At 40.7% G+C, this 16,708-nt stretch overlaps 2 protein-coding genes across 4 annotated transcripts in view; one reads left to right on the top strand and one right to left on the bottom strand.

Annotated features, from left to right (window-relative positions):
- GLB1L (galactosidase beta 1 like) overlaps window positions 1-3,853 on the bottom strand; it is a 16,587-nt gene extending 12,734 nt beyond the window's left edge. The window contains exons 1-2 of one of the 2 annotated variants that reach the window (XM_072418050.1): window positions 3,790-3,853; window positions 78-212 (exon numbers count right to left, since the gene is read on the bottom strand). In XM_072418050.1, the coding sequence (XP_072274151.1) occupies window positions 78-128 (51 nt within the window). In that variant the 5' untranslated portion in view covers window positions 129-212; window positions 3,790-3,853. Of the gene's footprint in view, window positions 1-77; window positions 213-1,088; window positions 1,237-3,789 lie in introns of those variants that run through there. The other variant, XM_072418049.1, reaches the window with a different exon arrangement.
- On the top strand, window positions 1,098-16,708 carry STK16 (serine/threonine kinase 16). 2 transcript variants are annotated; one of them, XM_072418052.1, is made up of 8 exons: window positions 1,098-1,231; window positions 5,146-5,255; window positions 6,354-6,573; window positions 9,019-9,152; window positions 11,763-11,883; window positions 12,350-12,445; window positions 14,415-14,536; window positions 16,103-16,708. In XM_072418052.1, the coding sequence occupies exons 2-8, from the start codon at window positions 5,170-5,172 to the stop codon at window positions 16,239-16,241; spliced, it is 918 nt and encodes a 305-aa protein (XP_072274153.1). In that variant the 5' UTR covers window positions 1,098-1,231; window positions 5,146-5,169; the 3' UTR covers window positions 16,242-16,708. The 2 variants fall into 2 exon arrangements, with proteins under 2 accessions (XP_072274153.1, XP_072274152.1); XM_072418051.1 differs by lacking the exon at window positions 1,098-1,231 and adding an exon at window positions 3,871-4,018.

Here is a 16,708-nt window from a genome sequence, read left to right as displayed (position 1 = left end):
TAATCACAAAAGAATAATAAATTACATACATGACTTCTGTGCTTTGTAGAATCCTGTAATATTTTATCTGTACATACCTGATCACAGAAACAGCAGACCAACAGCAAGCAGAGGATGGCAGTGCCCATGGGTGCCCCAGTCAACTGCAGCTCACTGCAGGTATTGAGTCCTGCTCACTGTTAAATCATAATCTTCCTCTGTCTCAGATGTCCCTGAAACAAAAAAAAAAAAATCACAATCATGTGACTATCCAGCCATGGTCTCCAGGGTCCTAAATACTGGCTGTGGAAGATGAGAAGCAGCCGTGTCTCAAGCAGTGATGTCCTACTAATAGAAGGGAGAGAGAATAAAGAGAAGCAGATAGAGACCAGACCAGGAGATACAAGCAGAAACTTGCTGAGCTACAGCGTTTTCTAACAATATCGTGTGGCAGCTTTTAGGGAGTCACACAACACTACACAGCCAAATATACTATATTCAGCCTAAAGCTAAACTCCAGTCTTTCCTTCAGTCTTGCACAATTGTTCAGCTCCTCTCCTTTACTCAAATGGCTTTCTATGATTTTATGGCACACTGTGTGAGTGTGGATTAAAAGTCAAATGGAGCCAGCCTCATTTTCTGGCTAAAGGATATCCAGCTTTGGGCAGTGATATCAAAGGTACCCTCTTTCCAAGGGTGGGAACTCTGCTTACACTGGAATTTGCACAGTGAGAGGGTGAAACTATTTTCCTCCTTCCTCTGAGAGTTTCAAAAATAAAAAAGGTCCCTGTAGGACATATTTGGATATTGATGGAATGTTTTATTTGGGACATGTTCCCACAAGTACCCTCAATCCCCAGCAATTATGGTGATAATAATTTCAAGGCCTTTGCAGGTAACCTAAAAAATATGAACCATAGATTTCACTGGCATATGATTATCCAATTTGATTATCCAAGAGATTTTTAATAGGAATAGGGTTTTAATAGAGTAAAAGAGAAGTGAGAAGAAAGGGGAAAGAGAAGGTAAGGGTAGGAGATGAAAAAGAAGGCAGCAGGCAAGGGATAAAACTTAAAGCAGAAGTAAATTGGGGGTAAAAACTCATTCACCTTTACCTTTGCAGATCCATCGATGCCTCTGTTGCTTTCCTGGATCGGGTCCCACGTCATCCCGGTATCCTCCTTCGTCCTAGCACGGCACCATCTCAGGCATGCACAGAAGGAGCAGCCAAAAGCCTCCCGGGACCCATGACGTATGTATTCCGGGAGGCATTGTGCCCCCGTTCTGTCCAAATAGCTGCAAGAAACTTTACCTTTTTTTTTTTTTTTTTTAAGGGTTTTAAACCCCCTCCCCCCAGGTATTTTTTACCTTTAATAAAAGGGTTGTCTACTTTTTAATGTAAGGTAAAGATTTTAGTTTAGGTCCGCTTTAATATGACTAAGCCACCTGGTCGCTCTTGCACTGTTACAGTGGAGCTAGCTTACAGATCTCAATAAAAGGAGTTGGTGCCACAGGGCCCAAAATGCAATATGTTTATCTAGATAGCTATATAACCGGGCTGATGATTGCTCCATTAACTGGACATCCTTTTTTACGGCGTGCAGGTCTGAGACGGCTAGGGAATTCCATTGGGCTGTTATGCAGAGTTTTTTTTTACCAGTTCTGTTGAACTAGCAATGAGCATTAGGAAGGCTTCTTCCTACAAAAGTACTTACAGGGAGTCTTCTGCAACACACACAAAAAGCATGCGAGATACCACAGTTGGCAACATGAATCATTTCCTGGAGGAAAACATAGAATGAAATTGAGTCAGTGTCCAAGACCCAGGCACTGGAAGAAAAGGGAGCATCTTAGATTGGAAGCTCTTCTGGGCAGGGTCCTCTCCCCCCCCTGTGTCAATTTTTTGTGTATGTCTGTCATTCGCAATGCCTATTTATTGTACAGCACTGCGTAATATGTTAGTGCTACATAAATACTGTTTATTAATAACAATATTAATAATGGATAGGCCCAGATTCAAACCACATATATAGGACTATCGTGTGTATAAATACATTCAGAAAGTACAATAAGGTACTATAGACATCGTAGGGATATTTCAAACAGATCTCTAATATTTACCCAGGGGCTTCTCTTAGAGAAATAATTTGTGATATTGTACCCCACAGTAGGGAAAAAAAACATTCTTCCTCTAAAGAGGAGACATATGTATCCTACAGCCCCCCATATGTCCTTCTTATAATGGAAGGGGAGGAAGAAGCAACACATATCCATAAGTTACCAATTGTATGTTGCAATCCAAAAAGCAGCACAAATGGACAATAAACATATTTTGGCAGACAGGGTTACATGAAGATCAAATACTGAAAATAAAGCAAAATCATAAAAAACATGAAAAAATCATAAAAATGGTTTAAAGTTATCAAAGTAAGCTTTTTATTTTGTTCTTGTTCTCATGGTTATTTTTTCTGTCACTGACATTAATTCTGGGTATTTTATTGGTGCCACTGACAATTCAGGGGTTATCTTTTTTTGCTGCCACAGATGTTTTCTGGGGCTTATTATTGCTACCACAGATGTTGTTTCTGGGGCTTATTATTGCGATCACTGACAGATTCCGTAGGTTGCTACTGCTTGCCATAATTCTGGTGGTTATTTTTGCTGCCATTGATGTTTTTGGGGAGGTCAATATTACTACTAGTAATATGAATTATTTTTGCTGACCCGGATGTTGTTTCTGGGGGTCAATATAGCTACCATTAACATTATTGCTGCCACTGACTTCCACTTTGGGTTTTTTTTCCTGCCACGTATGATCCTTGCTGGGGTTTATTATTGCTATCACTGAATATAATTCTGGGGGTTATTTTTGCAGCCACTAAGATTAATTCTGTGATTTAATAATGATGAATGACCCCCAAGAATTTTACTGACCACTGAATTTACCTCTATGGGGATATTATTCTTACCATTGAATTTATTTCTAGTGGTTATTGCTGCCATTGACATTGTTGCTGGGGGTTATTATTGATGCTGCTGACAATAATCCTGGAGGGGAGTAGTGCTACCTTATTTTTTCGGGGGGTTATTTCTATTACAGTACCGATATTTATGCCAGTTATTGTTACCACTGAGAGGGAAGCTGGTGGTTATTAGTGCTGCTGCTAATGTTAGTTGTGAAGGTCACTGACATCATACTGAACATGCTAGGGAATGGGAGGTAGGTATCCCCTCTACTTACCACTGCCAATGAAGATGATTGGTGTTGCTTTTTACTCCCTGACTTAAGTGTAGGAGGGATGTGAGGGGCAAGCGAGGTAACATGTTAGGCCATTGTAAAACCATTGCTATGATGATGACTGGATTGGGTAGACAGATGGAGCCCATAGGGGCATGTGGACTGGAGCAGAGGGGATAATGACCTTGGTCTTTTGCAGTATGCCACCATATTGAACCCAGTCCCTGGCACACAGTGGGATGGCAGACAACTACCCCCATCAACCCTCTCAGGGGGATTGTATGTTACAAGCAGGGAGCCTATAAAGGATGTAGACTGGAGCAGAGGGGACAACCCTGTGGGGGCCCTTATCCTGCCACCCACCATAAGGCCTGCTCTATCATGGAGGAAGTTAGGGATGGTAGATCGTTTATTTAAATCTTTCAGGTCCAATTAGCCACAACATACTATTTACATAGTACTGGTTACATCCACAGAGATCCCATGGAGCTGAATCATCTGCCATATTAGTTTGTGTAAATATTAAGAGCAGAGACACAAAACAGCCACACACATCCTGACAACCAAAATACCATCAAACTAATAGTCCAGGAAGTGACGTCATCCAAAACCAGGAAGTGGACGTAGCAAACAAGCGCTGAGAACAACCAGTTGGACCTGGAAGTGACGTCGATAAGGAAAAGGGAAGTGGGCGAAACATACACAGAGGGCTCAGGAAACTTGTCGCTGCTTTGATTGTTCCGGGCGGAATGGTTCCGGGTTGAGCTGGAAACTGATATGCAGAGATCGCCTGAGGAGCCGGTATGACAGCTGGACGTGTCTGTGTGTCATGTATGGAGCCTGTGCACATGTGTGTATGGACAGTGTATATAGATGTATGTGTGTACTGTCACTGTGATATACATGGACTATACAAGTGCAGCGTGTAGTGTCCGTGCCACACGTATGACACCTGTACATCTCCGCGTGTGGTGTCGGTGTCACACGGTGTAGTGTCTGTGTCACGCTTATGATGCCTGTGCATCTCCGTGTGTAGTGTCAGTGTCACACGTATGACTGAATTCCATGTACGTGTGATCGGTTTCCATTCATTGGTGTCGTTCCATCTGCTGTGGAATGTTTATTCTATGACGTGTTCATGTTGAGTTTTTTTCCTATGGAAATATAACAGGCGGATGGTCACATAGAATGTGCTCAGCTTAGTGTAATGTACAGATTTCAGGGTTTGGAGGAAACCTGATTGGGGGAAATTGAGGTGACTGCTGTTGCTGAGCCATTCCTAAAAATTCTGGTTGCTTGGCTATTGTTAGAGACGCTCATCCAGATCAAGATCAGGAAAAGCAGAGTGGCAGCAGAACACCAATCCCACCGATCCCCCACAGCTCTCACCAGTTCCTCCTGCTGATCTTCACATTGCTGCTGGAAAGTGAGGAGGTCGGAGAGGAATTGGTGAGAGCTTTTGGGGGGACCTAGGACATCAACATTCCTGAGGTGTTGGTGCAGACTTTAGAAGGAGATTTCTAACCAATGAAGCAAAGATCCAGCAGGGGAAAGGTAATTCACTAATTGCAGAATGAATGTGTCCCCCTCCCACCTTTTCATAATAGTATGACTCCACCAATCTCAGAAGCTGCTCCATGGTGGTATGGTCAGTGTGTAGCATTTATAATGAAACTTGCAACACAATCTATCTCTCCATTATGTTTGTAATTTCTATGTGTGCAGCTGACCCCCAATATATTGATACAGCTACTTGTGTAATTCTGCAGGTTGGTTGTGTGTGCCTATATATATATATATATATATATAATCACATTATGTACACTGTAACATCACAGAGCTTTCAGTTTTTCAGGAGACATGTTATAGTTTTTATTGTTGTTGTAAAGCAATTTACAGTTGTTGCTTTTCCTTTTTTTTTCTTCTAGTGAGCGAAGAATGTGCGGGCAGCGATGGGCGCTAATCTGTGTATCTGCTCACGGGGGGTCCTAACCATTGAAAACAAGCGTTACCTCTTTGTAGAGAAGCTGGGAGAGGGGTAAGTAACAATCTGTATTTTATCATATGCACAACACTCCCTTTATTACTCTTTGTACACATTCACATAAAGAACAGCTAATGTAGCCTTGAAATGGATTTAAAGTCAACCTGTTTTATCCCTGTATAGGCAAAGAAACGGGATCATGGTGCCCTTACTAGCTGCTTATCTTTCATGCACTCCCCTTCCACTATATTTGGGCATCAGGAGTGAGATAAGGAATCCTAATTAAGCTGCAGGTCACAACTTGTTGGAGTTTGCAGGTTCTCCCCGTGTTTGTGTGGGTTTCCTCTGGGTACTCTGATTTCCTCCCACATTCCAAAAACATGCAGTTAGGTTAATTGGCTTCTTCCCAAAATGATCTATGACATATGACTATGAGAAGTACATTAGATTGTGAGCTCCTTTGGGGGACATCAACATGACTATGGACATTGTACAGCGCTGCGTAATATGTTAGTGCTATAGAAATAATAATTTTACATTAAAATATCAACAATTTTTTATAACAAACAGTCACAAAAACAATTTGACAAGGAGTATATCCAAAGTTTCACATAGCATTTGTAAGGCCGATATACATAAACCCAATACTTTTCGCAGATGAAAATTCTGCCTCCTTAGGGGAGTTTCGGTCCGCAGGAGATCCTTGGAATTCTGTATGAAACAGAGTATGTCAAAACAATTACAGCATAGAGTTTCAACCAAAGCAGGGTGCAAACGCACATCAAAAAACCCAGTGGGGGGGTTGGGTGAGTAGGTATCCACCATCAAGAATATGTAAAGCAGCTAAGTCATGAATAAAACCCGAGGGGAAGATTCAATTAGTTGAATCCACAAATAAATAAATTAATGTGTAATTCGACACCTCTATTTTTTTATGCTGTGCTTCAATAAAAGCTTTGGTTCTCTTTACAGAAGAGCAAACAGCCCTATGTACAGTTGACATAGATATATATTTACCTGTCAGAGAATTTGTGTTTTTTAAGGGATTACACAACCACAATATTTTTAGTTTCCGTCTCAAGTGTTAAATTGTAGCTGATTTTTTCGATCGAATACAAAGTTCTACTTCTAAAGATTTTTACTTCCCAACAGAGGTTTCAGCTATGTAGATCTGGTTGAAGGGGTCCACGATGGACGTTTTTATGCCCTGAAACGCATACTATGCCACGACCGGGAGGATCGCAAGGAGGCGCTTCATGAAGTGGAGATGCATCGAATGTTCAACCATCCCAATATCCTGCATCTGGTGGGGCATTGCATGATAGAGAAGGGACCTAAGTGGGAAGCATGGCTTCTGCTTCCTTATGTTAAGGTAATGGATACATCTCTGGTGCTTGTGAGACAGGAAATGGGGACCCACATTAGGCTTGCTATCCTCAAATTTGTATAATTGTTCAGGGTTTCCTTACAGTAACTCATTTGCTCCATAATATAACAAAACGCAGCATGGAAGAATGGAAAGGAGATATGATTTCCTCAGGGCAGCATGGTGGCTCAGAGGTTAGCACTCTGGCCTTTGCAGCACTCGGTCTCAGGTTGGTATCTGGACCAGGGCACTATCTGCATGGAGTTTGCAGGTTCTCCCTGTTTGCGTAGGTTTCCTCCCACATCCCAAAAACATGCAGTTAGGTTAATTGGCTTCCCCTCAAAATTGACCTTAGACTGTGGTAATGACATATGACTGAGGTAGGGACATTAGATTGTGAGCTTCTTTTAGGGACAGCTAGTTATGTTACTGTGGACTTTGTACAGCACTATACGCAATATGATGGCGATATATAAATACTTGATGATGATGATGATGATAATAATATTAATATGAGTGGTAGTCATTGATTGCAAGAGTTTCCCTTCTCTCACTAAAATACACCTACTGCAGTGCAGAATAATTCCTGTGTTGTCCATCCAGTCCAATTCCTCCTATTTTTATTTATTCTGAGCTATTTTATACACAAGCATCCTCATTCTATTTGATATGGTAGCATTGTAGAATTATGTGTACATATAGCCTACAGCAGTTCTGGACACAAAACTGTCACAGGACTCACAGTAACCAACCAACTTTAGTCGATTGTGGTGAAAGAATAATGTTGGTTGGATTATTATGGGGTTTCTGCAGGTGAGACGTTGCTTTGCTTTTTTTAAATAAGGCGAGTTTAGTTTTATTGGATGTTGTATCATTGTTGTAATAAGCTGAATGGGACACACACATTTCCCACACTATGTCTAAGAGGTGCGGCATTGTCATGTGTGTGTTTGTTCAGTGTTGTGTACATTGGCAACGCTCGGCAACTGTGTAAAGAAAATACCTGGCATTCGTTCTGCAAAGGAACACTACAATCCTGCATAGTATACATGAAGGACAGGGAAAAAGAAAACACTTCAATGTCTCATCTGTCACAGAAACAGAGCAGGTAAAGGAAAAACAAATAGAAAAGTCTGCAGGATGTACACACATCTGTATGTATGATAGAAACCAGAATGCACAGGCTTGTGGTTTGAATACCTTTTTCAAGTGACTTCGGTACAAAGGCCGTACAACTTACCTACTACTTCAGTAGGTATCTGACGATTTCATAACATGACAGCTAAATGTCTTACGTGAGCCCAAACAACCACTATGAACAAACTCACCTGTGGTCTTTGGATCTCAGACCATACTCTGCCCTGTTCCCTATCCAACAATTCAGTATGTGTGCCTTAAGGTCCACAAGATAGGTGTTTAAAGTCCATTGTCTTGCACAGTTGTACAGGCTTCTCTTTTGTACTGAAAGCGCTTACATAATCTGCACACTATGGGTCTGATTAATTAAAGCTCTTCAAGACTGCAGAAGATAGACTATCATGAGAGAACCCGAGTGATTCAGCAAATTTGGAACAGATTTCCTAAAATCATTTGCTCTTAGCTGGCAAATGTTTTCAATCCTAGACCAGATCCGTTCCATGTTTGCTGGATCACCCAGGTTCATCCATGATAGTCTATCTTCTCTAGTCTTGTGTGTGAGTGGCTGTACGTACACAAATGTAAAAGGTTTATACTCAACAAACCTGGGTGACATGCCAGACCAGGTTATGGTATAAAGGTGTGCAGGGCTCTAATAGCTGGCGCATTCACATGAGTAGGAATGATGACGATGTTGATAATCTTGGTCCACAATGATTTTGCAATGTTGTCATCCACAGAGTGACAAAAAAGTATCAATTTGGGGGGTAGCTATAAAATGTAGGTATCATGAATTATAAAAACATAACTCATTTTTTATTGGACGGTATACATGAGATATCAGTTGACAATTTTTCCATAGATTATTATTAATATACAGTGAGGGAAAGAAGTATTTGATCCCTTTGACAGCTCTTTGGTTTTGGCCATGGTGGCTAGTTTGGAATCTGATTGATTGATTGGTTTTTGAGGGTTCTTTTGTTGTTATTCTGTCTCTCACACCTACAATAAACCTAGCATTACAATTATAGACTGGTCATTTCTTTGTCAGAGGGCAAACATACAAAATCAGCAGGGGATCAAATACTTATTTCCCTCACTGTAAGTCTGTTTTTTTATTTTGAGTTTGGTTCCATTTTAAATAATGTCAAAACTAACAACGCTAGAGTGTTTTCACTGGCAAAGGATAAATATTGCCATCTACCATTGTCATCACTACCATTTGATAACTTCTGTATTGCTGAGCTGTGGATGAATGCTGAGTGTTGTCTGATTCTCCAAAGAGACTGAAATATTCCTGTGCTTTATTTTCAGAGAGGAACCCTATGGAATGAAGTTGAAGCCTTGCGAGATAAGAACACTTTCCTACCCGAGGAGAAAATTCTGTACATTTTACATGGGATATGTAGGGGACTTAAAGCAATTCATGATCAGGGTTACGCTCACAGGTGAGAAGCCTATTAATATTTTTATTATTATTATAGTTAATAGCTTGTGTTTATATAGTGCTGACATATTGCACAACACTTTACGTGGAGCTTGGTCACTTGTTTCACTTCCCTCAGATGGCTCACAATCTCATGTCCCTTCTATGGAAGGAAGTCAGTTAACCCACTAATCTCTGCAGACATTTTTTAAGCTGGGTGTTTAGAAGTTGTAGGCAGGTGGCTGCCCGTGTATTTGTGACTCAATACTGAGAAGTGCTGAGAAGAGCCTAGAGAGAACACTGTAACCTAACTGCATGTTTTTGGGATGTACAAACTTATTTATTGTATTGTATTATGTACATCTGTAGGAACATACTAGGGATTTTTGTATGGGACAAACATTTGGAGAAATGACAGATCACTATATATCACTATATACTTGTTATAATATCTTAGCAGCAATGATTTATTCTACAGTTCTATATGGTGCTCTGGCTCAGCAGTCACCAACCGGTGGTCTGTGAGAAAATTATAGTGGTTTAGTGGTCTGCAGCTCTGGCCAGTGTGCCCTGAGCGGGGTCAGGAAAGGAACCCCGCTGGGGAGGTACACCAGCCAGAGCTGCAGACCATGTCCCCCATACAAATCCCAGGCTCAAGGAAGTAGGCGGGTTGTGTCTTCTGACACAACCCGCCCACTCTACCATCGCAGGTTCAGATCAGTGATGATTGAGTGGGCGGGGTTCTGGCATCATGATGTCACTATGGGGGAGTGACGCCCGGCTCCCGCAGGCGTGGTCTGGAGCCGGTAAATTTAATCGTCCGTGGGACTGAAAAAGTTGGCCACCACTGCTCCAGCTTATGGAAGCTGGGAATGTAGTGCCTGTTTCAAAGTGAATCTGCAGTTATTACTGCAAATTTTGATTGACTCAACCACAGTGACAAATAAATGAGCATGTAGTACACTCAGGGGAAAAATACATATATAGCCATTTTATTTATCCTGTACTGCCGACTTCCTGTCCATTTATGTGTTTATTGGATTTTAACTGTGGGAGGTGGGGGATCTGCAGGTAGCTTGTGTTATTTTTGTAAAATGAAGTTGTCCGCATTAAAGGATGACTGTGTTGTTAAAATAAAGGTAGTCCTTGTTTAACGACTTTCCTGACCGCCCGCACTTACAACCAGCTCTCCTGACAGTACACTGTACAAGAACTGTATGGTGCAGCGGTTGTCGGTGGTTCGGGATTCTGGCCCGTGCGCCCCTGAGCGGGGTCAGCAGAAGGGCGCACCTGCCAGAGCCGCAGACCATGTTCCCTATACGGAACGCAGGCTCAATGAAGTGGGCAGGTTTTGTCTCTGGACACAACCCCCCCCCCCCCCCCCCCCTCTCTTATTGCATTTTCAGACCTGCAATGGGAGAGTGGGTGGGGTTCTGGCATCATGACATCACTATAGGGAAAGTTTCTTCCCCTTTGAGTGAGACACGGCTCTCTGTGCATGCGTAGTTCAGAGCCGGTAATTTTGGTGGTCCACTGGACCGAAAAGGTTGGCGACCACTGGTAATAGTGTACAGCTACTGGCATAGTGTACAGCTTTACAGTGTCTCCTCTTCAGTCCTCCTTCACGATCCTCCACGATCGCCGGTCTGCAGACTGTTAGTGAGCTTGGTGCTGCAGACCATATCCTTTCTATGCTCTCGCTTAACCACCAGGTCATAGGAACAGAACTTTGTTATTAAGCAAGGAGTATCTGTATATGAGCCTGATTAATAAATGCAGGAATATCTGGTAACATTTCACATATAATCACTTACCTATTCTCTCCTTTTTCTTAAATATTAAAACTTGTCAATACAAGCTCAATTTATTGTAAACATTGCATTGATTACATACATCTCCTTTACATCTGCCACATAAATGTAGACAAGGACTTAGAGCCCGGAGAGCATCAGCATACCTTTTCCATTTACTGGCTTTGACACTCAGATCCATAGCTGCATTGCTCTCAGAATCATATAACCTCTAGAGACCCCTTGTATTTCTTGATATGCAGTTTTCTGGAGACAAAGCTTTCCATATAGTAGCTAAATTTTTGCTGGAGCCTCTTGATTTGAATAGTTTGTGATCTGTAGTTACATGCATTGCAACACAGAGATGAATAATGACTGCTGGCAGTGTGTCCTTGCAGGAGTGTCCTTGTCTGCAGCAGCAGTGCAGACACAAACTGGCTGAATGTAAACAAAGTAATGTTTACACAGAAAAAAAATGTCAGAAGCAAAAAATACAATCTATAGATCTGCAGTTATTCTTCATACCTACATTTAACCCATTCCAACTGGATCTGTAGGGCCATTCCTAGCAGCCAGCCCCCCCCCCACCTCATTCTGAGAAAATGTTGGAATGTCAAAGTGTCACTTAAACTGCCATCTGTTGACACTGGCAATGACCCAGCTGGCATGCAGTGTCAGCCCTCGAGTGTCCAATCATCATAAGGCCAGTGATGTAGAAATCATTCTTAAAAACAACATACAAGAACCATGTCATAAAAAAAGCTAAAACCGTGTTTTGTGGTTTCTAGATAAATAATGAATTTTGTAAATTTTTTAACCATCATGTTTGTCTTAATTTTCAGAGACTTAAAGCCAACTAATGTGCTGCTGGAGGATGATGATCGGCCCCTGTTGATGGATCTGGGCTCTATGAATCATGCTCGTATTGAAGTATCAGGGTCAAGGCAGGCAATGTCAGTGCAGGTAGGGATGAAATCATTTTTTTAAGGTGTTCTACTTTTCAAAAATGTTCTTTTATGCAGTCAGTGTGTAGAGCCTGCTTGTGGTTTTAACTACTTCTGACTAAACACTAGAGGGCAGCAGAGCAGCAGTAATGCCAGCTTTCTGCCTATAGAAAAACTACAAGTAACTAAATTCCTTGTGTTTGGGTTCATAAACCCCTATTTATTAAATGCTCAGAAAGACAGATGACTGGCAATTTCAGAAGTCAAAAATACTGGTCCTCATGTTTTTCTATTGACAGATTTCCTTTAGAGAAATACATTGCTGGCATTTAATAAGAGCATTAAATATACAAACTAAAATCTTCACTCTATTTCAAAGCCAAGAATAAAGAATTGCTTCCAATCAGTAATCAGATATTTCCTTTTGCCAGTGGATAATGAGGACAGATTGTGGTCACAGTAAATGAATTGATGTTGTCTTGCAGGACTGGGCGGCACAGCGATGTACCATCTCCTACCGGGCCCCTGAACTTTTCAACGTGGAAAGTAATTGTGTGATTGACGAGAGGACCGATATCTGGGTATTTTTCTAATTTCTCCTCATATGTAAATGATGATTTTTTTAAATTATTATTTCTTTATAATATCTTAATATTTATATGCCTCATCTAGTAAATATATCATATAGTTATATCATATTAGTTTATTAAATTATTATTATAAATTATTATTGTTATTTATTAAAAATAACCTGCATCCAGCTGATGGCAAGTTCCTGACAAAAGTGGTGTCTTGCCAGCCTTTTTTATACCAGTTTTAGGAATTTGTCCTAAAGAGCTGGGAGATCAGTACACAGATTGCAGGATGATGATACAAAAGGGGAACACCCCCTACGTTCATCCTAGAAATATGGAAAACCTTGGTCAGCCTTTGTGCACACAAAATCCTTCTAATGCCTGTGACTTATTATTATCCAGTATTTCTACATCGTATTACACAGCGCTGCAAAGTCCATAGTCCTATCACTAACTGGGGGCTCACAATCTAATGTTCCTACCATGTTCATATGTCGATAACACAGTCAATTTTAGGGGAAGCCAACTAACCTAACTGGAGTACCCAGGGGAAACCCACGCAAACATGAAACCTGCAAACTCCACGCAGATAGCGCCTTGACTGAGATTCGAACCTGGGACCTAGTACTGCAAAGGCCAGAGTGCTAACCACTGAGCCACCATGGCTTTCTTAATAGAGAAACCATTGTGCTTTGCCTTTTCTAATAATAAAAATTTTTGTTCCAAAAAAAAGGAAAATTTATTAAATAAATTATGTAATTTAAAAAATCAGTTTTTAAGATTTCTTAAATGACTGTAACCAAAAAATCGTTAAAAAAAAATTAATACCTGTTGATCCTACCAGTAGTTTGTTTACTTTTTATGCTTTCTATTCTAGGATGTGTATAGGGAGACAACTCCGCTGTGTGATATACTGCAGGCCAAACATCATTTTCACACATTTGCATCAGGGTACTTTTAGTTGCACAATTGTTTAAGTTGATCAACAAATTAACCCCCCTGGTGTTCTACTTCTGTCAGGTTTTTTTACACAAAAAGCGTTACATTGTTTTGCATGGAAATTTATTTTACATTGAAGGCCTATAATTCTTAGGCATAACTCACCGAAATATGTCCACTATTTAATAAATTTAATATTAAACTACAAACTAATAAATAGAAAATAATAAAAAACACAAAAAACTGTTAAAACAAGGGTGCAAAAAAATACTGAAAATTGTAATATACCTGTACAGTAGCATGTATAATATATATATATATATATATATATATATATATATATATTATAAGGATTACTTTGTATTGGATTCAATACAGCTATTTTGTATTAAATCCAATATAAAATTCTGTGAATTTTCTGCCGCGCCTCCTGCACACACCAGCGTCACCGGGGAAACCTTGGAGAACGCCACTGCACTCGCCAGCTGAAGATCAGAAGAAGAGGACGCCGCCTGGAGATGAGATCTGCCGGGCAGAATGCCAGAGGACGCGATGGGACAAGGTGAGTGTTTTTTTTAATTGTTTTTAGCTACCCTGAGTGTGGCTCAGGGTTACCACTTTTTGCATGTTTTTTTTTTTTTTTTTTTACCCCAAGCCACACTTGAGAATACCGCCAGGGGGGTTAAAAAAATTGTAAGCAGTTACAGCAGCAGTCTTTTGCTAAGCTAAAGCTTAAAATTGCACCTCATGCCTCACCAGATTAATGTGGTTTTTGCTGAATAGCTTGGGCTTCTTAAGTAGGTGATGAATATCTGACCTGTTAACACTGTAACACTGTTGTGTTACACTGAGGATTCAGAAGAATTCATAAAATGACCCTGCACAATATATGTCATTTTATTTGTCCCATAAATAAACTTTAAAGGCGTGGGGACCCCAACATTTTTTCTTCATAGATAGAGATGTAGTATTTGTTAGTTGTGTAGATAATAATATTATTTTATGACCATGTTGATGTATTATATTAACTTCACAGTCGCTCGGTTGTGTGCTGTATTCCATGATGTTCGGAGAGGGACCATATGACATGATATTCCAGAAAGGAGACAGTGTGGCCTTGGCTGTGCAAAACAGCATCATCATCCCTGAAAATGACAGGTAATAGACAGTACAAAAAAATCACTCTTGTAACGGCCTACTTTTCCTAAGTTTCCAGATATCTATTTCAGTACAGGGACAGGAATTAGGGGACATTTCTCCTATGGGCATGCAAATGGAAACAGATACCTTACAAACATTCTACAGCACACTTTCAAGATAGCCGTCAGACAAAACTAACTGGTGTTGATTCACATTGGAAGTCTTGTGATGGCTTGTTGTGTTGCTGTACTTTTAGGAGACAAAAATATGTGCTGAGAATCACTGATTTTAGAAGTAAAGACTTCTGCTTCAAAGTTAGTGATTCTCAGCACAAGATTATGTCTCTTAAAGGTACAGCAACACAACAAGGTGTCCTGTGTGTGTGATATGCTCTAAGCTAGCCACTGGAGGCCATATGGGACTCCCACTACTGCAGTTGATAATAAAGTGGACCTGTAATTTAGGACTTTCAGAACACTTTGTTCCACTTACTTGTTAATAATACTTATTCCTTACTTTAATACTACAGCCTTGAAGTTATATACTTCAAGATCTCTCTCCATCTAAAAAGAGAAAACTGGCACCCACATCTTACTTCTGAGCAGATTGTTACACTCTATGGAGGGGAATAGCAAATAATGAATCATCAGCTCTGATGTGCACCTCTCAAATCTCGTGCATGCATTCCCTCCCTGTTACTATCCACCCTCTGTGTTTTATGGCATTGGGACAACTGAGGTCTCGGTGTTCTCTTGTGATACCCAGAAAGCCTGCATCACATATGCAGTGACACCACATTCCCAGACATTGATAGCTGAATGGGCAGGGACACCTCATGAGGCAGAAAGATACTCAACAAAATTGCTGACTTTTGGCATCAAGGAGCCAATCAAGAGAAAAAAAAGCCTTTTCTTACAAAGAAGTTAGTTATTTTTCTTCATAGTAAACACAGTCTGTATACTGTCTGGTTTAAAATGTAATTCTGGTGATTCACATATCACTTCAGCATACCACCCCATCTCCCAACATACTGCTGCTGCACCCTCAATGCTTAGGCAATACCATGCATTACCCTGAGTTGCAAGGTGCAGCTTTGACATTGCTAATGTTAGTGTGGGTAGAGTTTTTTTCAATATTCAAAAAAAAAAAAAGTTGAAGTGCAAAATATATTAGAATTAATACCGCCCCATGCAATGCCCACAAAACATTGATTGACATGTAAGGTATCATATTCTGATTAGGGAAGGGACAATAATTGCTCTGTCAAGGAGCTGCTGATTGCATACCACTGTTGGTCCCCCACAGCAGAAGTCCCATGGCAGAATACAAGCAGCAAAGGCTACACAACAGCACTGCACAAGAAAGAAAAAGATACCCACTCCAACAGGAGGATCACTGTTGAGAAGTAAGGACACAAGTGGAAAGAAAAAAGATGCATATATGGCTGGAGTTTAGCTTTAAAGTGGAACTAAATCCCACTGACATGGCATTCTCTTCAAATTTGCAGTTGGGGATTAAGTACCTTTTGTGTTATTCTGCATTCAGTTTCTTTTTACTTGACACAATATGGTTTCCTTCCTGCAGATACTCCCAAGGCCTTGAGTCCCTTCTTTCCTCCATGATGGTTGTGAATCATTTAGAAAGGCCACACATCTCCACAATCCTCAGCCAGCTGGAGACGCTGTACCCCATTGTTGATGGACAAGCCACCACCAGGATATGACATCACAGGAAGTGACCTCACTTAAGTGCTGCTTAACCGCTAGACCATTGTCACACAATGGATCAGCCCTGTTAGATACTGTGCTTGCAGAAGATCAGACGGTTTGATGTAGGGGCTGTGGTTAATATGAAAACTTGAACTTCTTGGTTCTTTTTGAGAATGACAATTTTATCTCTGATATTCTTTTAGGACTATTTTAGGGCACAGTTGCACAAGACTCTGGAAACACATTCCGCTCGGATGGCTGTAAAAGATGCCTTTCCTGTAGTTTTGTAGAAATATGTTACAGGGAATTGAAGAGGTACGAACAGCTTGTCCTGCCTCGTGGAGGCCTCTTCTCTCAGGCCAGTGTCCTGTCTGTTTGTTCTGGAGGGTTGTCCTGATAAATTGTGGATGTTTCTGTGTGTTCTGTCCCTTCTGTGTGTCCTGTATAGGAAGGTATGATTAAACGTTATTCTCGGATTGTA

Source organism: Pyxicephalus adspersus, chromosome 7, assembly GCF_032062135.1.
Source record: "Pyxicephalus adspersus chromosome 7, UCB_Pads_2.0, whole genome shotgun sequence".
Classification (NCBI taxonomy): Eukaryota; Metazoa; Chordata; class Amphibia; order Anura; family Pyxicephalidae; genus Pyxicephalus; species Pyxicephalus adspersus.
Note: the sequence above shows the minus strand (reverse complement) of the source record. Positions and strands in the feature narration are given on the sequence as shown.